Raw genomic sequence first — 26,553 nt, 5'->3', positions numbered from 1 at the left:
CATTAAGCAGGTTAGCGTCTTACATGGCTGCAATAGAAGGCCGCTATTGGGAGTTGTAAAGCGCTTTGGGAAGTCATTGACTTGAAAAGCGCTATATAAATGCAGATCATTGCATTGTCTTTTAAGACTTTCGACGGATCTGCGGGAATCTGTGACCACGTGTGACCAAAGTTGTGGAATGGGCGGGAAAAGAGGAAGAGAGAGAGGGCGAGAGGCGGTTGAGAGAGGGTGAGGGAGGGTGAGAGAGAGCGGGAGAGGCTGGTATCTAAGAGGTGCACGCGAAACACCCGCGCACGCAGCGTAGGGAACTACTAGGCGGGGAAACACCTGCGCGCGCCAACATGACACGTGGAAAGCCAAACAAGCACGCCTTCACTCCACACACCGGAACTCGAACGCGGGAATCCAACGCGAATCACCTCCACTCGTCCACTGTCATGCCCCGAAAGGCGGCGTAAGAATCTCCCGAGGAGAGATGATGCGCGAGCGGGCGGTGAGGCTGGTGGAGCCGCGCCACCTGCCGCAGCTGATGGGCGCGCAGCGGCAGCAGCAGCAGCGGCAGCAGCAGCCGCCTCCGCCGGCGTGGCCCCCCGACGCGCTGGGGGTCACTGTGGAACCACGCAATTTCACGCCGGGCGGGTCCCCCCAACAACAGCACGCCTTCCCGTGGGAGATGACCGTCCTCGCCGGCGTGCTCATCACCACCATCGTAGTGGACATCATCGGAAACCTGCTGGTTATCCTCTCCGTCTTCAGGAACAGGAAACTCAGGAAAACGGGTACAACACTCTATACTTTCACGATTAATTTTTGGTTTCACTTTTACTTCGTCAATTTCTGAGTTTGAATACTTTTAAAACTCTTCAATTGCTTTATTTTCCTACTTACATCCAATGTTCCCTCTAATTTTCCACGGGTCTGAGCGTTCACACAAAGTCGCTGAGCAGCGCTTGAAACAACAGTGAGCAACAGCAATCCCAAGTGTGGCAACTAAATCATTATCAAGCATGTCCAAAACTTGACATCAAGTTACATTTTGCTGAGTTTCCGGCAATGCAAAATTATTTTTCTCTTTTGAATGAATTGACTCATGTACTATTGCAAAGGTTGTACAGCCTACAAACGTCGGTTGTTTCTTACAATTCTTTCACAAAATATCCATTTCTTTTTTTCTTTTCCTGATATATTTTGTCGCATAAAACTAACATTTTTGGGGGCTTATTTAGTCGGTTGTAAGATACAGAACTGCACTTAATCACATTTTTTGTGAAAGTGCAATGTTGGCAACAAGATTCACTTGATATAATTGGAAATTATTTGAATGCAACACAAACTTTTTCTTCTTTTTTTTTCTATTCTTTTTAAATTCCTTTAAAAAAATCTTATTGTGTTTATTTTTTCCGAGCTGTTACTTTTTTCTTTTTGTTCTCTATTTACTTTTTTTTCCTACATTTCTTTCTTTTCCTTTTTTCTGGCTTTTTCTAAATGTTTCCTTCCTTTTTCTCTTCCTTTTGTTTCTTTTTTTCCTCAGCTTTTCACTACTTTTTCATTTTGGTATTTTTTTCGTTTTTGTTCTATTCCCCCTTCCTTTAAGTCATTTTGTGGCTAATTTTACATAATATTTGGTCATGTTGGGATTAAAGCAAAAACAACCCGAAGAGCTGTTTAGGACCCAAAAGATCCGGTTCCTTTTAGTGAGCCGAGCCGAAGAAGCCGGTTCCACGACAAACTCTACTAACTTTGCTCAACTTCGTTCTCCTTCGACTCGACTTCAAAATACCGCATTTAGGACACAACGTCAGGGGAACCCGTGTATTTTTACCTTCATGCACTATAACTTTGATTTGAGTCGCTTCTTAATTAGTAATTTTGAGCCCTCATTTTCGTGCGCTGGCTAGATTTTCTTGTGCGCTGAGACTGTGCAAGCAGTGCGCAATTGTGCACGCGCGCAGCTTAGAGGCAACACTGCTTACATCTATCTGGTATCTTATCTATTTAAATTTTGAATGCCTCAATAAGACATTTGCGTCTTATTTGTGAGTTGTACTACATTTAGTTCTCATTTTAGATTCAAATTTAGGTTCCAGTCACCCTGTTTACTGTGTTTTTGTGTATTTGTACACGCGTGTTGAAATCTTTGACATACCTATACCAACACTACAGATCAGTGGTCATTAACCACCGAGCAGCAAACTGGTACCAGGCTTTGGGTCTTTTACTACTGCGCCGCACAGACAGGAAAAAAGTTACCATGTCCCCCCAAAAAACAACCCCCACTGCCGATCCTCAAAATAACTCACAATATTCCATGATAGTATACTACCGTAATCTAAATAATTGATAAGTCAATTATTATTGTTGACCACATTCGCACAACATTGGATGCAACAGTGGTGAGAGCGCCTTATTCTAGCCACAAGACCTCTAGGGATATAAATGACACAGGAAAAGGCATAAGAGCTCATGTCATCATCACTCCATTTTTACAATGCCACGTTGCACAACATTGTAATGGAGCATTATGGGGAAGTATTCAGCCTAAAACAAAGATTGTACAAAGTGCTACTGTGAGTAATAATAGTGTGATGATAAGATGCCTTTTCCTGTCGTCTAGATCCCGAGAGGTCTAGTGATTACACCGTAGATTTAGGATTATTATTATTATTATTATTATTATTATTATTACTGGATCAGCCCTAAGAATATTGTCAGCCATTGAAGTGGTGAAGAGCAGGGTTTGACTACCGCTTTTCTCTTAAAAACGCCACCAAGTGTTGTCATCTTTAATCTACTGCTTTTTCAAATTCAAACAACCAAAATTCTAAACTGGAGATTAGTATTTTAGTTTACGGCTGCTTTATTTTGAAGACTGAGTTTTTGTGCATGAATGAACTGCTTCAACTGACAAATTGTATTTCCATTTTGGAAAAAGTTTGCCACTTGCGGTTTTAAATAAGCACGTTTGATTATTTTTGTGTTTTGCCCGCAAAAATACACAGTAACATCTTCATTGTAGATAGATACTTTATTCATCCCGGTAGGGAAATTCACAATTGTAATATCGAAACGTTGGTATGTATGCTACCATTCACTTTTTCCGAAGGTATTTTACTCTATTTTTTTTAAAATATGTTTTCTACAATAGCAATGCACTTTTCTTTGTTATTGCAAGTTATTATTTTTCACTTTGTTTATATTTTTTTATTTACAATATGTTTTCATTTTACATTATTTTCATACCATTTTACTAAGTATTATGTTCTGATTAAGAGCCACCTAGCATTTGTTGCCAGTTAAAAGAAAAATACGTAATTTTGAAAATATTTGTTGGATGTTTTTGAATTATTTTTGAGTGTTGCCAGTTTTTCTTGGTATGGTACCTAATTTCGTAGATTATTTTAATGAAGATTGTTGTTATTTCAGTAGTCATTTTGACAACCATTGGTGTTCGCATTTTATCAATGAATCTTGTTGCCAATTATAAAATATGTTGTTTTTGAAATATTTATTTAGATGGTTTTTAAAGTTTTCCAGTTTTTCTTGGTATCATACCTTATTTCGTTGATTTGTTAAATGAAGTTCACAGTTTTTTAATTTCTATAGCCATTAGGTAATTGTCATTTGTCAGGCCAATTTTTTTCTATATTTTTTTCTTCAAATTTACAATAATTTGTTTTGATTATTTGTCAGAACCACAACAGGTGGAGGACTCAGATGCGTAGCCTTTACTCACAAGTTTATTGAGATATAGAGGGAAACAAATCCCAGCGGTCCGGTGCTCACTGGACGAGGGAAGCAAGCCACTCACTGGATCCGAACGTGATCGGAATGTAGAAGTGGATCTCCCGGACACTTGGTAGCGTGGTCAAACGGGCAAAACATGTCGATAGCCAGAGCGGAAGATCAGAGCGTTGTCGGTGGTCAAAAACAATCGTAGCCGGAGCCAAACAGGGAATCAGGAACAGACGAGTGGTATATGGGTGAAAACGTGACTGACTGGAGCCAGAGTCAAAGTGCTTGCCTTACATATGCAGAGGTTCACTGACGGACTGACAGGGATTGACTGGCGCACTGGGTATAAATGGGAAGGGAATTAATCAGGCAACAAGCAACAGCTGGCGCCAAACGAGCAGGTGCAGGTGAGTGCAATGAGTAATCATAACATTATTGGTAATTTTATATTAAAACTTTGTTTTTTATTTAAAGTGTGTCATACTTTTTATTTATTTAATGACTAAACTGTGTTTTTATTTTTCTAGCTATTTTGATAATTATCAGTGTTTGCATTTTTACCATAATCACTAACTCATTGTCTTTATGAATGGTGGAAAATGTAACCTTTTTTTTCTTCATGTTTTCGAAGATTTTTTGGGAATATTTGTATCACAATATTTAAATATTTATTGGTATCATACCTAAATTAATTGTAAATGGAGCATTCCCAATGTTTTGTACTGAATACTGTTTTTCTATCACGCTTCCTTTCTTTTTCACAGTTATAAAAAATAATTCCTTTTTTTATTATACACATCTTGCATATTTTATAGTATTTTTTAATCATACATTTATTTTTACACCGTAGAATTATTTTGTAATCAGGACTTTTAAACAATTGTTATTTTTCCCGTATTTTAAATGTAAAATATTCCTATAATGTCATATTTTTTTCGCCATTTTCCGATACTTTGAAAAAATTTGAGACAATTTTACAAACTATTCACTATTTCTACTTCCTTTAATGATTGAGTGAATGGTATAGTTACAAACAACTACTGATTATTTTCGTTTGGTTTCAATTTCCTGTGCTTTGGTTAAGCTGAGTTAAGCTTTTGAAAATGTAACCCTCATTTAATTGAATTTTATTTTAAATGAATACATGAGATTTAATAAAATAAAGCAATAAAAAGTAAAAAGTTCATTATCAGCTAATTCTCCGAATGTTCAGAATGAAAGACACATGTATAAGGATAGGTACAAACGTTCAAGTAGAGACAGACTATGTCAGAAGTTGTATTTTTCCCTTGCGATGGGAGGCATTTAAAGCGCGATGATTGGGCCCCCATTTTCCTCCGTAATGCCTTTAAATATGTTTAGTGATGTTTTCGTCCTCTTGCGTCCACCACGTGATTGACAGGTGATGAGAGTCACATGATATGAGGTTGTGTCTGACATATGATGACGCACATTATTCTCCATCATCCTCATGACACCAAACAGGATGATTGTTGAGTAGAAATGATTGACGGTTGGCGACGTGAAACAAAAACATCCTGTTTTCAAGTCACTTATCTTATCGTGATTGCTGTTTCGTGACATAGTGTTGCAGAATGACATTTTTCTATGTGTGCACATTGGGCCTGAGAATAACAACTTTTTGAATAGTCTAATAGTCACCGACTATTGAAATAATTAGTCAAATTTAGCATACATTTGATATAATTATGTGGCAAATGATAATTAACTCAAGACAATTTTCTACCATTAAAAATACATGTTTTGTTGTACATAAAGTACAAAAAGTAGATAAATATGTACTTTCTAAAACCAACTAGGGATAGTGCTTAGTCGGTGTAGACATACATCCATAAATAAACCTCTGTCTGTTTTTTAGGCTCAGGCAAATAAACAATACATTAAAATGAAGTACAGACGCTGCCCTACTTATGAACAAGATTCCGGAAGATCGTTCGTAAGTTGCTTCAGTGCTATATTTTGTATGTTTAAGGTTTATGTAAGTATGTTTAAGGCTTGTATAAGTAACCTGTATTTTTTGTTATATGCTCTATAAAGATAAATTATGTTGAGTTTAGCCTACTTTTGGAAGGTCCTACTCTGTGTTAGAGTGGCCAAAAAAAAAACGATCCAACCGTTTTCTCAACCGCATCAAGCTTTCTTATTCTACTTTCATTTCAAAAGAAACGGCTCGCTTTTTCTTTATACTTTACACCAGTGGTTCCCAAAGTGGGGGGTACCGCCAACAGTACTTTTCTCTACATGGAAAAAGGTGCACAATACAAAATCTAACTTACTGGTCCAAGTATTTTTCAGCAGCCCAAATTTTTTTTTCGTATCTACCGTTTTTCGTAACTCGAATGTCCGTAAGTAGGGGTGCGTCTGTTAGCATATTTGGACCCATTAGGCTGTACTTGCTCAAGACACACCCCTGGAAATGGTGCCCTATGACACTAGTGGTAAAGTGAGACGCCAACCCACCCACCAAACCAAAAACAGCTCATTAGCAGCAGTAGAACAAACAAATAAATGTCCATTTTAAGGTGTACAGTGGGACCTCGCTACTTCGCGCTTCAACTTTCGCGGGTTCAGAGCTTCGCGGACCTAAAAAATACTAATAATAAAATAAAATAATTATTATTATTTTTGAAAGGGCGTGGTTATGTGCGCGGGTTCAGAGCTTTGCAGGTCTAAAAAAAAATAATAAAATAAAATAATTAAAAAATAAAAATAAATATATATAAAAAATTTTTTTTTTTTTTAGAGCATTTTTGAAGGGCCGTCGCTACTTCGTGGTTCCACGTTCTTGGGTTCAGAGCTTCGCAGGTCTAAAAAATAATAATAATAGAACAAAATATATATATATATATATATATATTTTTTTTTTTAAGCATTTTTGAAGGTGCGCCGTTACTTCGCGGATTTTCACTTATCGCGGGTGGTTTTGGTCCCCATTAACCGCGATAACCGAGGTCCCACTGTACATTCAGTAGTCAACTGTGACAAAATAACTTGTGATTCTGAACTGTTTGAAGACAATTGGTTTTAAAAACTGACATTTTTAAAGTTTTATCAGCTAATGTTTGTTCTTGGGACTACATGCATTTAATTCAACTATGTTTGAGAGGCACAGTCTGTAACACCATAGCCCTCTTTTATAGCAAAATGTATGCTTATAAAATGTGCAATGCATGTCATCTAAACTGTATTAGCTTGATTGTTACGGTACATGAATTTTACCAATGTCATGCGGTGGACCCAAATGCGTAACGTTTCACACAATGCTTTAAGGAATCAGGGAGGTCAGGGACAGGGGAGCGGAGCTTTCATCGGGGATCAATACAGGAAACAGAATCTCGCAGGATACGAGTAGCCGTGACATGAGAACGGAGCTTGAATCGGGTATCGATACAGGAAACAGGTGGGGATCAAAACGGGAGCCAGGGTCAAAAGTGCTTGCCTTACATGCGCTGAGGCTCCCTGACGAAATGACCAGGAGTGAACGAAAATGACGTGTTTAAATAGGAGGATTAATCAGGGAACGAGTGGCAGCTGGGGCTGAACCAGTGAGCGCAGGTAGGGGCAATTGGCAAATCATGACAACTGAGGAGAGTCAGACTCTGTTTAGTTCAACTGCCTGACTTGCTGTCTTTAAATGTCCATGCATCACTGTCTTATTGCCATGATACATAAGTTCTGCTTTGCAAACTTTGCAAGTGTTTTTCTTCGACGTATCCAGACTAAAATGCTTCCAAACTTTAGAAGTGTTAGTACACGTACTTGATGTTGATGTTGTCATTTCTCTATGTTATCGCTCGAGACAGAGATGCTATGTCGCATAAGCGACTCTGAGCAGAGATAATATTCCATGCATAAAACTTTTTGGGGAAAAATGTAATCATTTTGAAGTCGCATAATAATAATAATAATAATAATAATAATTTCCTTGTATTGTCATTCTGTGTAACAATGTACACAGAACGAAATGTCGATTGCACCTGACCCGTTGTAGCGAGCCGATGCAGCCGCAGCCAACAGAGGGCGCCGCCGACCACTTTTTAAGTCTTAGGAATGACTCGGCCGGGGCGCGAACCACCGACCTCCCAGTCTCAGATGACCTACTTGAATCGTGTAGATAAGAGGAGAAAACCTTTAAAGGGGAGAAGGAGGTGTTTCTTAAGTCTGAGTGAGAAGCAGCTTTTAAGGTGTTGCATATTATAATTAGTGTAGTTCTCGCGAGTAGTTTTTGCCTTTTGGCCTGTGCAACTAGCATGTTAGTAGTAAGGATCCCGGCCCGTGGAATATACAGCAAACAAGGAATCAAATCAAACTACTATTTAGCCAATCAAGGTAGAGGGTGGTTAACTGCAGCCCACTAAGCCATGGTACGTACATAGTAAACAGACAAAATGGAAAACTCCCTACATCAAGAATTTCACCGCCACCACACTTTTTGATTTGTTTGGTAAGTCTGTATTTATAATTTCTCGGTACGTGGATCGCCGTGTCAATGCCACAATAGCGACCATAGTGTAGCAAAATCTCTGGTGAAAAATAACTCCTGGAATTCACTGTCAAATATTTCTAGTATTGTGTAAGCATTGAAACCCAGGTGCCCCCCTGAGGACAGCTGAGGTCCCCGCAGGCCTCTTTTGAAATTACCCCACCAGTGCTAGGTCATTGTGATTTTCTAGTACTTTTTTGGAGGGGTTGAGTCAAGTTAACCCTACTTCATACCTATTTCTCTTCTTTTATTTCTTTCTTTTGCTTTATTTCTTTTTATCTCTCTTACTCTGTCCCTCTCTTTCTTTCTCCCTTTATGCCTATTTATTTAATTTGTTCTTTCTCTTTCGCCCTTTACTTACCCCTATCTCCCTGTTTTCTCCCTCTCTCTTTCTCTCATTCACTCTCTGATTTTCTCTTTCTTGTCTCTATGTCTTTTTCTCTTTTCTCTTTCTTTCCTCTTTATCTCTGTCTTTTTTTTCTCCTTTTTTCTTGCACTATTCAACCTGGTAGTAACATAGTAACAACGTCGTAGTACATTATATTAGTTATTATTTTAAGAATGTATATCAAACTTGGAGCCCTTTGCACTAATAAGTAGCTCTCAGCTTGAAAATGGTTGAAGGGCCCTTCCATGGTGCATAGTACAAACTATGATGTGCGACGTTGAGGCCGTGAACACGTCGTTTCGCAAGGGATCGGGATTCAATTTTAGTCTGGATTTGGTCACGGAAATGGTTTGACCGACCTTCCCGGCGAGTCCCTGGCCACCAACGTTTTTCTGTTCCGTCTTCTTCACTCAGGTTTCCATTTGTCTCCCGACATTCCAATTCCTATTCCCATGATTCATCCAGCGCCACTCACCCGCCCACATTCCTGCACGCTTCTCTTGTCACCCATGGCGGCCTTCTACTTTTTCCAATTTTCCATTTCGACTATTCTTCTCCTGTCTCCATTATTGCATATCCCGCCTCCCGCAATGGTCCGCCGGACCTCCTGCGGGGCTATTGTATGCAAATGAGCTGCCATTGTTCAAATCCGAGCGCGGTCGCCATTGTAACCTCGCGAAAGTGGAAAGAGAAATGAGCCGGGTGGGGGCGAGGCGCAGGCTTTAGCAGGGGGTATGGGGGCGGTTGGGGTTTGTATTTTGCCTATTGGTGTGCAGAACACGGCAACATTGGGCAGCAGTCGGGAATATTACGGGGAAAACATCTGCTACTCAAGATGGGCACCTGGGGAAATTCAGCCAGGTTTGACTATTTAATCGAGGCTTTCTCCATGTTGACGACCAAAGTTGGGCGTGTTACTGAAAAACAGTAATCAGTCAGTTACTTTATTTAAAAAGTCATCCCATTACCCCCCAGGTTCACGGATCCCTTAACCACCTGGGTCGTCGAGGTACCACCTCCTGTGATATGTCTTTGGGAAGTACAGCCTGGTGGCCCCCATCCCTCTCCTGGTGACGCCCATCACTCTCCAGGCTCGTTTTTGGGTTGTGGTTTGCGCTTCCCTCTTAAATCAGATAGTACTGGTTTCCATGGTTACGAGTACCAGATATACGAGCAGATACCGGAAAGACGGGATCGTTACCTGACAGGACGGGACAGACAGGATCGATACCGTATACTGGAGATGGCGCAAGATATCGAACAGGATGAGACAGGCGGGATCGATAACGGAAACCGAAGACTGTAGCTAGATATCAAACAGGACGAGACAGACGAGAACAATACCAGACACTGGAGACTGGAGTCAGTTATCAAACAGGACGAGATAGACGGGATCGGTACTGGGGACTGGAGTCAGATATCAGACAGGACGAGACAGACGGAATCGATACCAGACACTGGAGACTGGAGTCAGATATCATACAGGACGAAATAAGCGTGATCGATACCGGACAGGATACACAAGCAGGATACTGGACAGAGTCAAAACAAACATCTTGCGGGTGCAGAGGTCCGTTGACGGAGTGACAAGGGTTGAGTGAAAGCACTGAAATTTTTTTAAACCTTACACGACAAACAGTCCTAAAATTTGAAACTTAGGGCCCGGTCACACAGCCGTTTGCGTCTGTATCGAGGCTGAATCACGGCCAAAAATTTCTGCCTGTGAAGCGGACTCTATTGAATGCTTTGAGATCGCCATACAGACGAGATACAGCAGTGCTTTACACGCGGTCGGAAATTCACACGCGGTTGGCAGCGCGAAAAAGATTTGCGCTGCTCAAAACTTTAGGGCCCGGTCACACAGCCTTTCACGGGCGTATCGAGGCTGAATCACGGCCAGATATTTCTGCTCTTGAAGCAGACGCTATTGGACGCTTTGAGATCGCCATATAGACGAGATACAGCAGTGCTTTACTCGCGGTCGGAAATTTACACACGGTTGGCCGCGCGAAAAAGTTTTGCGCTGCTCAAAACTTTAGACCACGTGTCAACCGCGGGCGGCACAGGTGGTACACACGAGGTAATGACGCGGAACGACGTGCTATGGCCGCGGCCAGGGCGTGGTTACACGTGGGTAGGACGCGAAATTTCAGCGGGTAATCGTGGGTGGAGCACAGTCATAGCACGTTTGTTCTGCGCCTGTATCGCGGTGTTATTACGTGAAATTAGCGTGTAACGCGTGTGACGGTCAAACGCCTTTCTCCGCGTATATACAGCGTGATTTGCCGAGCACACGTCAGTTGTGCTCGAGACGTCAAGGGGTGGACATGGATCCCCGTCACCGTAGTGACCTCGTCTTAATCCATTTTTATTTCTTGACATTTATTTTCATTTCATAACAAGATAATAAAATAAAAATGAAAAACTATTACAATAATAACATATTGGCTTCTTCGGTGCCATAGCTTGAAATCTTGATCTTCACGGGACTGTGTCTTGAGCGGTTAGGATTTCTACAGCCCGGTGTTATGCCGAGAAATGCATCCCTCCCGAGATTTGCATCCCCTCGCTACTACAACCATTTTTACCTCGTTTTATCTCACTTTTATATCACTTTTAGGGAATGTAATGGCAAACATATAACCAAATCCACTTCGTCTTGCATTTGTTGGAAATGTAATACAACTTAAACCATTCTGTCTTTGTTTTTGTTGTGAACGTAATCGAACGGTAATGCACACCGTATATAAATCACTTTTGAGAACTGTTATGCACTCTACCGTAAAGCTTATTATGCAGAAATAAGCTTTATGATAGAGTGCATAAAACTTTCAATACGAGCGATTTGAATAGAAAAAGGCAAAACAAACATGTTACCTGCTCAAAAGTGATTTGTATACGGTGTGCATTACCGTTCGATTACATTCACAACAAATACAAAGACGGAATGGTTTAAGTTGTATTAGATTCCCAACAAATGCAAGACGAAGTGGTTTTGGTTATATGTTCGCCATTAAATTCCCTAAAAGTGATATAAAAGTTAGATAAAACGAGGTAAGAGTGGTTGCAGGATGCATTTCTCGGCATAACGCCGGCTCGGCAGCTTTTATACCCGTGGTCCACACGAGAAAATGACGCGGAAATGACTCGATGAGGAAGCGGAACAGTCGCCGGCTTCTGTTTTGCGGGCATATACACGATGAACAGCGGGTTGCCCAATTTTGCGCATTTTCCATCGCGGGCAACCACGGGCAAAAAAAAACCGCTAAATTTTACCCGCGATACAGACGCAAACGGCTGTGTGACCGGGCCCTTAAGTCCCTTACTATGACTAGATAGAGGTCCTCTTTTGAAAACCAAACTTTTTCTGAAATTGACCGTGACACCTTTGTTGCAATCTACTCACCACGTTATTGATAACACGATTTTGGGTATGTATGAGAGCAGTACAGTACTGCACACCAAATCGCTCTAGAAATGAAGTGAAGCATCGTTAATAAATTTCGGGATTCCTGATACAGGATCTCAGCCTCATTTTATTCCTCTTGTCGCATGACCGCACATCTTACCCTGTGCCGCCTTGGCCTGATGATAATAAATACACCGACATCACGGTTACCAACATTTTTCTGTGTAATTTCCGACATCTGTTCAGCAGATTTATCAGTTTGCAGTTACAGGACTCCACCTTAAAACACAACCTTATATTACAAACAGAATTTCAGATCAAAACCTTAATTTAAAGCCCTAAGATAAAATGATCAACTTTGAAACCTGGATTAAAAAACCCTCTGGGAAACTGCGCCCTTTGGGTTAGGTCAAATTGGATGTGTTTAATTCCTTAATGGCGCATTTCCAACTGGACCCATCTACTAACTTTTGATGTTAACATAAAACGTCAATATTAAACCCTACTTAAAACTGTTAACCATTTAAAAATATGACTTGAAAACCAAATTGAAAACAATAACCATGATTTGTAACCATAAACGCAAAACATAGTTCTATGATACTTTTCAAAAAAGCTTTTCTGTAAAACTGGAATGTGTAAGATCACTCTAACATCGAGGTCTCCAACTTTTTTCAAGCTGAAAACTACTATTGTTACTAATTAGAACAAAGAGCACCCAGTTTGATATGCATTCCTAAAATAACAACTTTTCATGTTATTGCTATGTTGTTACCATGTTATTCTCAGCTTACGGATCCCTTAACCGCCTGGGGCTCTGCAACTCTCGACAAGGAAATACTATGAAATTACCAGGTTATTGGGGTTAAATACAGTCAGTCAACCACTATTAGAACGTTTTATTAGAAAATCACAATGACCCAGCACTGGTGAGCTATCTTCAGAACAGCAGGGTTTGTACGGGTGCTTGAAATCTTTGAAAATGCTTGAATTTTAATGTTGTGTTTTAAAAATAGGAAAATGCATGATTTTTCCGTGAAGTGCTTGAAAATGCTTGAAGTTCTTGCCATATAATGTTTCTCACCAGTCTGACACAACAGACTACGCATTAAACGAAGAAAATAATAATAACAATAATAATAAGGTCATCTTTAAAATCGCACCGCTGCGATTGCATTGCTTTGTATGGCGTGAAGCCTTATTGCCCCTTACAGGTGCATTAGGAAAGGTGCATCAGAACAAGTAAATCACACCAAGATGAAGACCTCCCAAAGCACTTTACAATGTGCTTCACACTACATACCGATAGCAGCGTTAGGCAACTACCTGGTTATCGGGGGGCATTAGGGATTCAGTGTCTTGCCGAAGGACACTTTGAGATATAACACGGAGAAGCCGAAAATCAATCGACCTCTTGATCCCAAACCGAGCGCTTTACTTGTCACGGTTGCCATGGCGCCCAATTGGCCCCGCCCGTGTGGCGCCAGCTGCAGCTCATGAACAGATTGGATTTTCGTCTTTTTAAGCTCAGTGCGCTCTCTCATACTTTGTCAGTCCGTCAACGAACCTCTGCCCCGCAAGACATGGGTTCTGACTCGGTCCTGTTTTCCTGTTGATATTTCCAGTCCGGTATTGTTCCCGTTTATTTTTGTACTGTTTAATATTGGTTTCCAGTTCCGTTACCGTCTATTTTTGTCCCGTTTATTATTCTCTCCAGTTTTCGTTCCCGTCCTGTCTTTCCTGTCCTGTCCGGTAATGACCCCATCTGTCCAATATCAACTCGGGCAATTGGAATCGATCTCGTCGGTTTCTGGCTTCCTGTCTTTCCACGCCAGACCGCTGTCTAACGTGCATGACTCCCCATTTCCCGTAAAATAAAAGGCTTGTGTGAGAATGTCACGTGTTTGGGTCCTGATCCTGTTCTGGTTCCTGACAATACCTCCTGAGCTACTGCCGCCCAAGTAATGTTGGCAAAAACAAGGACTCATATTTTTCGGAATGCTTCGAGAAATCATTGTGGTGTTTTGTATTTAGTGCACATGCGTCGTGGAAAAGAGCAGCTTTCTGTTTTTCTCTTTGCCGCTAAACACATTTGAAAAAACAATTAGTGAATAAATTGCACTGTATTTAGAGGGACGCCCCAGTCCTAAAACATAAAAATTGTGAGAAAATAGTATGTTTTTGCATAATATCAACCATAGATTTTGACTATTGATCGCACCTGATTATAAGCCGCACCCAGTGGCGGCGGTAGCTCAGGAGGTAGAGCGATCGTTTTAGGATTAAGGGATCCCAGTTCGAATCCCGGCTTGTCCGTGTTACATGTCGAAGTGTCCTTGGGTAAGACACTGAACCCCCAATACCCCTAATAAGCAGGTTAGCACCTTACATGGCTGCACAGATCACGGCCGCTATTGGGAAATGTGAAGCACAATGTAAAGCGCTTTGGGAAGTCATTGACTTGAAAAGCGCTATATAAATGCAGATCATTTCATTTCATTTCAGTGCTTTTTCAAATGAAAAAAACATTTGTTCATACACAAGCCGCACCTGACTATAAGTCGCATGTTCACACATTGAACCATGAGATATTTACAAAAAAAATATGGTAAACAGAAAGTTTTAATAATATACGGTACCCTTACCCCTTAATGTTCAGACGGCGGGCCGCTGGACTTTTGAGAAACAAATATGTGTCTGAACTATCATGAATGTGCATTTCTATTAAATCATCGTATGTCGAGAAAATTTATTTTATTTTGCATAACACGAGTCTCATCAGGAGGGAGCTGACATAATTGTCCGCCATCTTACTGCTACGGGTACCCGAAAATTAAGAAGTAGCAAATTGCTGGGCAAATAAACGAGAAAATGGCACACTTTGGTCACTCAGTCCTCAGTTTTAATTATTTTTAATGCTTTGTAGCTCTCGTTTTCCGTTTGTACTATACAATACATTTAGTTAAATATTATACGTTGTCCATTTAAGCTCGGTTTGACACCTGAAGACGTTGGTGGAGTCCAAGTTTGGGACAAAAGCCGAGTTGGAAAGCAAAGTATTTTTGAAATATTTATGTGTGTGTGTGATTTAAAGGTCGAAATAATGTAAGGACTGTCTTCCCTTCCTTTCAAGGAAACGCTTTTGTGGTAAGCCTGGCCCTGGCGGACCTTCTGGTGGCCGTGTACCCGTACCCGCTGGTGCTAACGGCCATTTTCCATGACGGCTGGATCGCAGGATACCTGCACTGCCAGGTAACGGCCACAAAGGATACCTACCTACCTACCGATAATGTTTTCCAATTTTTTCCAATGGAAAATATATAATGTATTTTTTCGAACGATAAAGTGCATCGGAAGTAAAAGGCGCACCTCCCAAAAAGTAGTCGTTTGTGATATATTTTTCATGCATAAGGCGCACTGGACTATTAAAACTCTAAATTGAAAGACAAATTGTAATCTGTATTCCCTAACCTTGGTTTGCCAAGCTAATTCAAACAAATCAATGATGACCCCTAACGTGGTTTGCAAGCCTAATATATGTTCTTTAATAATCCCGAACCAATCTCTGTAAAACTGATAAATGCATGTAATAATCTCTAAGCATGGTTCGCAAAGATCAGTCAAATGTTCATTAACAAATCCTATCTTTTGCAGGACTACTTGAAATGTTCATTTTGTGTCCCTAACCATGGTCTGACAGGTGAATAAATGTTTTTTAATAATCCCTAATTGGAATTTGCAAGTCTGATGAATATTCTTAATAATCCTTATCCGTGATTTTCAAGGCGAAATGGAAGACTCTACAGTAATCCCTAACTGTAGTTTGCAGGGCTAATCAAAGAACGGGTTGGTAATCCTTCACTTCAGTTTGAAAGACTATTTGAAACAGGATTTAATAATCCCTCTCTGTAGTTTGCAAAGCTAATTGAGAAGTGATTATAAAATCCCTCAAGGCTAGGCTAACATGCAGGTGATGATGGCAAAATGAAGCCCCATAAAGCAGTGAAACCCTTAACGAAAATGCTCCACACACGTAGGGGCTTCAGGATGATATATTAATTACCTTAACTATGCATCATGTGGACAGAAAAATGTATAACATGCTTGTGTAAAATGCTCTGAATCCCCCTAAAATATTTGTAGATTATATTAAGACATTTGTGGCAGCACGGCGTCTGGGTGGTAAGCGCGCAGCCCCACGAAGCGAAGGTCAAGGGTTCAATTCAGGCTACTGTGGCCTTCCCGTGTGGAGTTTGCATGTCCTCCCTGTGCTTCCGTGGGTTTCCTCTGGGTACTCCGGTTTCCTCCCACATTCAAAAAAAAAATCACGCATGTCAGGTTGATTAGCTGGTCCAAATTGTCCCTAGGTGCTAATGAGTGAGTGAGTTGTATTTCTCTATGTGCCCTGCTACTGTCTGGGAACCAGTTCAGGGTGTCCCCTGCCCATTGTCCGAAGGTAGCTTGGATGGGCTCCAGCACTCCCGCGACCCTACTGAGGATAAGCGGTTCAGATAATGGATGGATGAACAGTAACACAGTAAGAGTGTGTTATGAATTGTACCGTGTTACTTTGTGCATCAGCAACAAGTGAAAAAAGGAGGTAACATAAAAATCTTATTCATTTATTCAAAAATAGTATGTTTTCAAAGATTTTGAACCCAGGCATTTTTTGCAGACAATTTGACCTGCTTTGGAAAAAAAAAAACTCTTTCACAAGGCACAGATGAAGCAGGGTGCTTAATTGTATGTTAGCAAGTTTGTAAAGAATTGGTGCATATTTCTGTGATCCCCAGTACTGAATGGATATTTTGACTCTGGGGGCGCTTTTATTTCGAACCACACTAAAAGCTAGTGAATCATTTCCTAAATCAGTTGCGTGGTTAACCTGCTTCGCAGGCTTTCAAACGTCACCACTTTTGTCATCAACACACACACCTTGACTCGTGGTTCATGAATCGCGCATCTAAAATACTCGGCACACGTTTCAGGGATTCGAGCCAAGGAGCCCATCACTACCTGAAAGCCTCCTTTGTTCCAACAGGTTAGCACTTTCCTCAGTGGTCTTCGCGTCCCGAGCATTGCCATTAGGCACTACTGCTACATCTGCCACAGCTTAACCGGAATTTACAAGACTATGAATATTTTTCGTAATCCCTAACCTTGGTTATCAACAGGGTTGGGTAGGGTTACTTTAACTTGATTACTTTCAATTACTTTTGGATTACTCCAATACCAAATATGCTAATAAAAGACAAAAGAAACTAAATATGAATAAAATAACTAAATTTTGTGCAGGCTTGGGGAGTAACGGAATACATGGAACGGCAAAAATGATGTTGGCATGCTGTTTGGATGTATTTTCATTTTGTTTCTGTCGCATTTTATGTTAGTTTTGCCGGAGATCAAAGAGATCAAAGCCAGGAGAGAAAGCTTACCACGTGTTGTGAGTCATAATTGTTTTCATATTTAGTTTATTTTGTCTTTTATCAGCATATTTGGTATTGGAGTAATCCAAAAGTAATTGAAAGTAATCAAGTTAAAGTAACCCTACCCAACCCTGGTTATCATGGATAAATGAATCGCATTACAGTAGTCCCTAACTGTTGTTTGCAAGGCTATTCAAGACGTGCTCTCGATATATACCACATTGCTGTTTGCAAAGCTATTTAAAACACGATTTAATTATCCCTCACTGTGTTCTCCATTGCAAAATTGAAGGCCTCCCTTGTTCCGACAGGTTAGCGGTTTCCTCATGGGTCTCAGTCTGATTGGCTCCATCCTCAATATCTCGGGAATCTCCGCTTCTGTTTTATCTTGCACAGCCTAATCAGAAATTGCAGGTCTGATGAATATTTTACGATCGCTAACCTTGGTTATCAAGGCAAAATGAACAGTATTTACAGTAAACCCTAACTGTAGTTTACAGGGCTATTCAAAATAAACTCTGGTTATCCCTCTCTGTCATTAGCAAGGTTGTCTGAATATTATGTAATAATCCCTCACTGTGATCTGCAGGGCTAAGCAGGTTAGTGGCTTCCTCATAGGTCTAAATGCGAATGACTCCATCTTCAATATCATGGGCATCGCCATCAACTGCTATTGCTATACTGTTTAATCAGAATTTGCAATTCTCACTAATCTCTTCAATCTTCCCTAATTTTTTATATCAAGAGTAAATACAAGTTACTACAAGTATCCTTAACTGTCATTTGCAAGGCTACTTGAAACATGATGTGATAGTTCTTTGCTGTGGTTTGCAGGCTTTTTTAAAAAAAGATCTAATATTCCCTCACTGTGGTTTGCAACACTATTGTTCCGGCAGGTTAGCGGCTTCCTCATGGGTCTCAGCGTCATTGGATCCATCTTTAACATAACGGGCATCGCCGTCAACCGCTACTGCTACATCTGCCACAGCCTGCGCTACGACCGCCTGTTCTCGGGTTCCAACACCGTGTGCTACGTGGCGCTGGTGTGGGCGCTAACTGTGCTGGCCATCGTGCCCAACTGGTTTGTGGAGTCCTTGCAGTATGACCCGCGCGTCTACTCGTGCACCTTTGCCCAATCGGTGAGCTCGGCCTACACCATCGCAGTGGTGGTGGTCCACTTCGTGCTACCCATCGCTATCGTCAGCTACTGCTACCTTCGCATCTGGACGCTGGTGATCCAAGTAAGGCGCCGAGTCAAACCCGACACGCGGCCCAAGCTCAAGCCGCACGACCTGCGCAACTTCCTCACTATGTTCGTCGTGTTTGTGCTGTTTGCCGTGTGCTGGGCACCGCTTAACCTCATCGGGCTAGCGGTAGCGCTGGATCCCCGGCTGGGGCGTGCCATCCCGGAGTGGCTCTTTACCGCCAGTTACTTCATGGCGTACTTCAACAGTTGTCTCAACGCCGTCGTCTACGGCGCCCTCAACCACAACTTCAGGAAAGAGTATAAGCGTATTGTGCTTGTCGTCTTTAAGTTTAACTGTTGAGAAAGGCGTACGGTAGGGCTGCACGATTCACCGATATTTAATCGATAGTGCGATTGTATAATGACACTGCGTTTTTTTCTCAGATTCATGGTTCCATTTTTCTGTTTTTTCCCCTTAATTATTTGAGTGTTACAGTGTTTGGCCAACCAGAATTGTCCCATTTCGGGTTTAAAAAAAAATCACATCCGAATTGCAATACTGGTCTGAAAATTCGCGATTAAGTCTTTTTCCAAAATGGTGCAGCCCTAGCGTACAGAAAGTATTACAACAAAATGGAGTTTATGTACTTATTATAAATACCATCAAGCTGTGATGTAATGTGGTCAATCCTTTCTGTCAGAAAAAAAAGTTTACGATATGGCAGGAACTCATAGTTGGTGCTTTTGGGGATGATATCAGAGGTAAGATCGGGCCTTAAAAAAATCCAGCCCAACCAAGGCCCGCGGGTATTAAAGCCCAACCCAGCCCAAATCTGACCAATTAACCTGATTTGCAGGACCAAGCCCGAAGCAAACACGAAATTTTATAATTTTTTTGTAAAGACTCGGTAGAAGGAGAGGTTGATTTATGACAACAAATTAAAGTCCGTCTTTTGTAGCGAAATCTAAGTTAAACTAGTCAGTATAAACATTTACATCTTTTATATTTCTGTGTCTGAAGAGGTTATATTAACTGACGATTTTAGATCATTGATGGATTATTTTCGGTTGACAGGAACATTTTAGGGCCGGGTTGAAAATTGGGCCGTAAACCACAGAGGCAGTTGTTCCTTAAGAATCTAGCGTGGCACTTTGAGAGCGAGGCAGAAGAAGAACCAGATAAAAGCTAAGCTTGATGCAAACGTAATGATTAATATTTTAGGCCCCACCCGGCCCAAAATCTGGGCTTGGGTTTGAGATCTTATCTCTGACTCTGATAAATAGGCTTGTGGTTGATGTGATTTTGTAACTCCAGTGTTTAGGAAAGTTAATCAGGCATTTTACAAGAATGCATCGTTTTATGCTATGTAATGCTACATTCATGAATACTTGGAAAACAACCCTAACCAACTGCATTGGTTGTTCTACGAATCATTACCAAAAGAAACATTTCATTGCATATAACAATCCAAGGATTAACTTTGACATATCTGACTTGATAGTTATTTCCCAAATTTAATGCTGCATTCATTCACTGATACCGAGAAGGTTGGAAACCAGGTCTACATCAATCGGGTTTTGGCTAGCAGCTGGATTAATGTCCAGATATTATCCTCGTCGTGCAAATTGAGTGTTGCATTAAAAGGCAGATGTTTATAGTTTAGTAGACACTCAAAATAGGAGAAGAGATCAATTAATTTTGAACTTGCAAGGAGAACAGGAGAGGACCCAAACCTCAGATAAGAAATTCCAACATGTTCTACCAGCCTTTCCTTATATTAAGTCTCCCCCTAGGAGACCCAAACCCAGATAAACGACCCAAAGTTGGATGGGTTGCGCCAGACTGTACTTGCCCCAGACACATCACAGAAAGCGATGCCCTTACAACCCAGATCAGAGAAATGGAAAGGGTATGGAATATCAAAGAACCGAAGTATGATCTGCCAATAGTGACAATGATGTTAACAGTGAATAATAGTCAAAATAATAATAGCCTCATTGAAAAAATGTGCAAATGTGCATTATATATATATATATATATATATATATATATATATATATATATATATATATATATATATATATATATATATATATATGGAGCCCATCCCAGCTATCTCCGGACAGTGGGCAGGGGACACCCTGAACTGCTTGCCTGTCAGTCGCAGAGCACACAGGGACAGACAATTCACCCGCTCATTCACACCTCGGGACAATTTGTACCGGCCAATTAAGCTAACATGCATGCATGTTTTTGGAATGTGGGAGGAAAACGGGGTGCCCGGAGAAAACCCTCGCAAGCATGGTCGAGAACATGCAAACTCCACTCAGGAGGTTCGATATAATGACCGCAGAACTGTGCCACACACGCGCAAACCACTGCCCGACCATGCTGCCCCATATATATATATATATATATATATATATATATATATATATATATATATATATATATATATATATATATATATATATATATTACATATGAAAGCAAGGCAGCGTAGTGGTTATTGGTGTGCGGCACAGTTCTGAGGTTATAAGATCGAACCTTTCTGTGTGGGGTTTGCATGTTCTCCCCATGCTTGCGTGGGTTTCCTCCGGGAACTCCGGTTTCCTCCCACTTTCCAAAAACATGCATGTCAGGTTAATTGGCCGGTCCAAATTGTCCCTCTGTATGAATGAGCAAGTGAGCTGTCTGTCCCGGTGTGGCCTGCGACTGGCTGGCAACCAGTTCAGCGTGTACCCTGCCCACCGCCCAAAGATAGCTGGGCTCGAGCACCCCCGCAACCCTACTGAGGATAAGCAGTGCAGATAATGGGTGGATATATATGTGGCATATCAGATTTAGCATGGCATCTCCTGAGGGCTATAGACTCCAAAGTTTGATTTTAACTAGGGTGCCGTAGCCTGCTATAGACATCAAAGATCCATTTCAGCGAGGCTGGAGATAACACCAAATTCCGTATAGCACTTTCTTTGCATCTAAGGCCATGATCAAGACAACTACTCGTACAACAACAAAATAAAAATCTGTCATTCACCTACCGGCAATTGCAAAGACTCCTTACACTTTACAGATGTGTGACGCTAAGAAATGTGTTTTCCACTCAGCTAGTTTAGATAATGTATCAGACTGTTTATTCAAACACTAAAAAGGAACCTGTAGATCTGGTGTCTCAAACTCAACCTACTTGGGGGCCGCCTGAGCAAGGGTCTGTGTGATGTTGGGCCAAATACGGTTTTCAACAAAAAGTTCAGATAAAAATCTTCCACTGAAAATACAAATATTTTATTACAATGTCAACAACTCTAATAGATTACACTGTGCAATATTTTTTTAAATAAATTCAATTCAAGAAAAAAAAATAACAGTAAAAAAATTAGAATATTTTTACTACAACTGTTTTAGAAAAAAGCTCAAGAGATTCATGCCCCAAAAAACAGCAATGTAACAAAAAACACAAATACTTATTTACAATGTCAACAAGCCAACTAAAATACCTTTCATTGCAAAATATTTTTGAAAATATTGTCAGTAGTGCAAAAAAGTGTAACACAATTGGATCGTATTTGATAGGTAAAATATATGTATAATATTACAGTTCCCTAACAGTATTATTATAGTGATAGTTAAGATGGGAAGAAAGTATTGAGTATTAGAGATAGTATCAATACAAATACTCGCTCAGCATCGATAATATCGATATCTGCATTGATCCCCCCACCCTTAGCGCACACCTCAAAATCAGATAGATTTTTTATTATAACATTTTATAAACTATTAGCTCCGGTCAGTGCCCCACTGATCAAAATTAGCTTCTCCAAGGGCTTTCACGTCTTATATTTTCCAGCTTTCAAGACGACATTTATTTAACGAATACGCACTGGTGCAGTCTGCCTACGCTCATTACCTCCACACAAACCTCAAACATCGGAGACTCAAGGACCCAGGTCTCCACCTCCTTCTTCTCCATCTAGCTTGTTAATTGGTTCCAACTGCCATTTTGTTGGTGAAATAACAAAGAGGCCAGACATTACTGTGACTCATCTGACACGAACAATACGCAAATCGATTATGCACACACTTTGTTTGCATTGGGACACGGTGACCACATCACTGTGTTACATAAAATGTGGAGGAGGCATGCTTATCTTCCACTTTTATTGTGTCTGCGTAAGAAAAAAAAAAAAAACGTGTTTTTAAAAATTACTGTCAGGATAAGCTGCGCTCGCAGAGCACAGCCAAAACAGGGAACTTGATCCAGGAATTAGGACTTTTACCAGAAGGTTGTTCCGGCCTCAAATCGTAAGCTCTTCTCGGCAGGGTAGTACTTTGCAGAAAAACAGGAATGAAAATGTGTGAGCGTGTGTTTGTGTGAGATCTGAAGATTGAAAAAAAGTATATGCAGGTAGCAAAATCTTGAAGGTCCCAGAACCTGAGGTGGGACTTTTTCCAGGAATGTGGTTCCTGCGCCATAAAAAGCCTCCGCAAGGGATGGTTGTACAGTGGTACCTCTTCATACGAGCACCTCTAAAACACGAGAATTTCAGTATACGAGTTTACTCGCAACAAAATCCTGCTCGCTATACGAAGGAAAATCCAGTTTGCAGTCCCAGAGGCTACCCCCAGAGACCGCTAACCGCCAACATCAGCGTGTCCTGTAACGTTAAGTGATCAATGAATGCTTAGCTATCATGAACAGTCTCTCGATCTCATACCTGGCAGCCAACGCCAATTGATCCATTATTATTGATTGCACATCCTCCTTATTAAGCGAGAATAAAACCTTAAAACCTTGCCACGTTGTTTAATAAAACAACGTGGCACCACAGTAGCAATCTACAATGACGTGGTCTGCTACTATTGACCCAAATAATCCAGATTGGAGTCAGATAGGCAAAACGGGATTTGCCTTTCTTTTTTTAATCCCCTGAATAAAACTTGTGAAACACAATTGAAGAAAAGGCGTGTAAAATACCGGTAAAATGTGTAAGTTGACAGGTGACTCCCCCTTGCAACCCCCACCTTCCTTTCCTCAACATCACGCGCACACTTTCATTACGGCAACTCATAATAAACTCGCATTTTATTTCGTTAATGTCTTTTTTATCTTATTACTGCAATTGTTATGTTTAATTACTATTAATGTGTTTTTAGTGATCAGGACGATGCATTTTCTAGCAAATTAATGGTCACTTGGATGCTTCTGGGAGGACAGGAACGGACCAATTTGTTCTTATTTATTTCATACCGCTGCCCTACTTAAGAACGACGGACGATTGTTTGTAAGTTGAATTTCTTGGTAAGTTGCTTCAGTGCTTTGTTTTGTATGTTTATTGTTTATATAAGAATGTTTAGTAACCTGTATTGTTTTGTGCTAAAAAAATAAACATTTTATAAAATCATATGTTAGATAAAGATAAATAAACTAGAGTTTAACTTACTTTTGGAAGATGCGCTTCAAAAGGTTCCTCCTCCGTGGTAAAAAGTGGCTGAAAAAAGCGTTGCGACCATTTTCTCAACCGTATCAAGCTTTCATATTCCATTTTCATTAAAAAAAAAACGCTTGCCTCTTCTTTACACTTTACACCAACCATATTGAATGGATGCACGAGATATTAAACAATAAAAACCTCATAGTTTTTAGCGCGTTAGAGATACAGTACACATATGTTTACACACGAACTATGAAGTAGAAGCCGGATTTCTTCAGGGTGGATGCTGGATGACCTCTCACAGTGTCACACGCCGGTAGCAGCGAAAAGAAGCACGACATTAATGTCCTGTACTCGGAAAAAGGTGCACACAATACAAAATCTAACATACAGCAATGTCCAGGTATTTTTCGGCATCCCGAAAAAAATGTTCGTATCTACCGTTTTACATAATTCGAGTGGTCGTAAGTAAGGGATCGTCTGTACGAGCAATTTGAGCTACAAGGGCGATCCAACACCGATTCAAACTCGTATGTAGAGGCACCACTTTTGAACATTTTAATTTCAGGAGTTAACAACAAACAAAAGGGGGGGGGAAACAACAGTAATGCTGACTGCTTAAGCATAACCATGGAAACAAGTGTATCTGTGTTTACATGATTTTAACAAGGTATTTCAGGAAAACACAAGCCTCAACTTTGGACTCAAATGTGATTGGGGAATATTAAAATATGTGTCTAACAGATGGCAGATGGGATATTTTCAAACAATTATTTTTTTTTGAGAGGTTGTGATGCTCCCTGTGCCATAAACACACTGTGAAACATGTTGACAAGAATAGGTTGATTTTTTTTGTGTGTAACTTGCGGAAATGTGTTTGAATGCAATATTTTTGTTAGTTTTTCTGGACTTGCTAAAATACAATCTGTTATACTTTTCATATTGTTGACACCAAAACATGCCTTTGTTGAGTTTTTTATGCAATGCTCCACATTTTCCATTCTGATTGACATACTGAAACATGTTTTTGTCTGCTTACCTTTCAATGTAAACATGCATCAAGAGTTCTTTATGATACTTCCATGAGATACCGCACTACTATAATTTCTTTTTAAACTGCTTTACTTCTGCACTTTTCAACTGGTATCGTGCTAATGCTAACAGCTAATGATATCCACATCGTTTCAGCACTTCCTCGTAGTAAAATGACAGGGTGTTTCAAAAATGTTGATATCCTTTCAGATGTAAATATGACAGAAAGTACTATTATTGAGGCAAATTATAAAAAAAGTATTTATTCTTTCAAATCTGAATAAGAAATTCAAAAGCATGTGGATCATGTGAACAATTTCACAATTATCAAGTATACACACCGCCTGAAAGTCGGTAGTGCAGCACCTGCCAAACACGCTGAAGCATATATATCTTGGGTACCAGTCTCCAGCAGATTCCTTTATTTTTCTTTTTATAAACAAATTATCTGCTCGTGAGTCACTACAGGGGAACCTATATATTATAATAGTTCTATCCATCTATCTATCTATCTATCTACCTACCTACCTTGGTCATATCCCTTGAGAGGGGTGACCGACAGCAAGACAAACACATACACAAAAACCAAGGAAAAAAAGTAGCAAAAAAACAAAACCCAAACACCCAAACAAGTTAAGCACCTCGGCACTCAAGTTGGTCATGCTTTGGTCACTGCAGATGAAAGCGGCCATGTCACTCGGGTCAGGGTGACACAACACACTCTTCTGTTCAACAGCAGGGCCCGACAGCTTTCACTGGTTTACCCCTGCCGCAACATACGGGTGCCCTGCCCATCCCTTAGAACGGGTCCAAACATCCCACTATCCAAGAGCTCTAGCTTCCACTACATTTAGACCACTTTCCTCCAGTGCACTCGTCACACCATCCATCCACGTTAATCGCGGCCTTCTTTTTGGTCTCCTTCCATTTACTTCTGCTCTGTAGATCCTCTTCAGCATTCACTCCTCATCCATCCTCTCCATGAGTCCAAACCAAACGAGTACTCTCTTATCCACACGCTTGCTCAGTTCCACTACTACTCCAGTTCTGTCTCTCACAATTTAATTTCTCAATCTATCCAACCTTGTCACTCCTAACATACTCCTCAAACACTTCATCTCAAGAACATTTAACATCATAATAATAATAATAAATGTAAATTATAATACTTTTTATTATTAATATTCAAAGCATATCAAATTTTTAGAAACACCTGTGAAAATCCAATAAATGTGCACAATACACTTCACACAACACGTATCTGACAACAGAGGCCAAATAGTTATTCAATGAGCGGTGCGCCTTTTTGTTTTGTTTCCCTGTCACCTTCAAATGAACTCGTGACAACCATGTTGTCGAAAAGCCTCAAAAGATGGAAGTGAATAATTGCGGTCACTGGTTTGTGATATTCGGGACATTTGAATGAAGGGAGCGTCACAT

General features: G+C 40.5%; 1 protein-coding gene across 1 annotated transcript; it reads left to right on the top strand.

The window, feature by feature from the left end:
• Window positions 1-324: 324 nt before the first annotated feature.
• mtnr1al (melatonin receptor type 1A like) lies at window positions 325-19,194 on the top strand. Its single transcript, XM_088344530.1, has 3 exons — window positions 325-779; window positions 15,167-15,285; window positions 18,356-19,194. Exons 1-3 carry the CDS (start codon window positions 476-478, stop codon window positions 19,004-19,006), a joined length of 1,074 nt encoding a protein of 357 aa, XP_088200656.1. The 5' UTR covers window positions 325-475; the 3' UTR covers window positions 19,007-19,194.
• Window positions 19,195-26,553: the final 7,359 nt, after the last annotated feature.

The sequence above is a fragment of the Urocampus carinirostris genome, chromosome 9, assembly GCF_059441175.1.
Source record: "Urocampus carinirostris isolate Australia breed hairy pipefish chromosome 9, RoL_Ucar_1.0, whole genome shotgun sequence".
Classification (NCBI taxonomy): domain Eukaryota; kingdom Metazoa; phylum Chordata; class Actinopteri; order Syngnathiformes; family Syngnathidae; genus Urocampus; species Urocampus carinirostris.
This window is presented reverse-complemented; position numbering and strand designations above follow the sequence as displayed.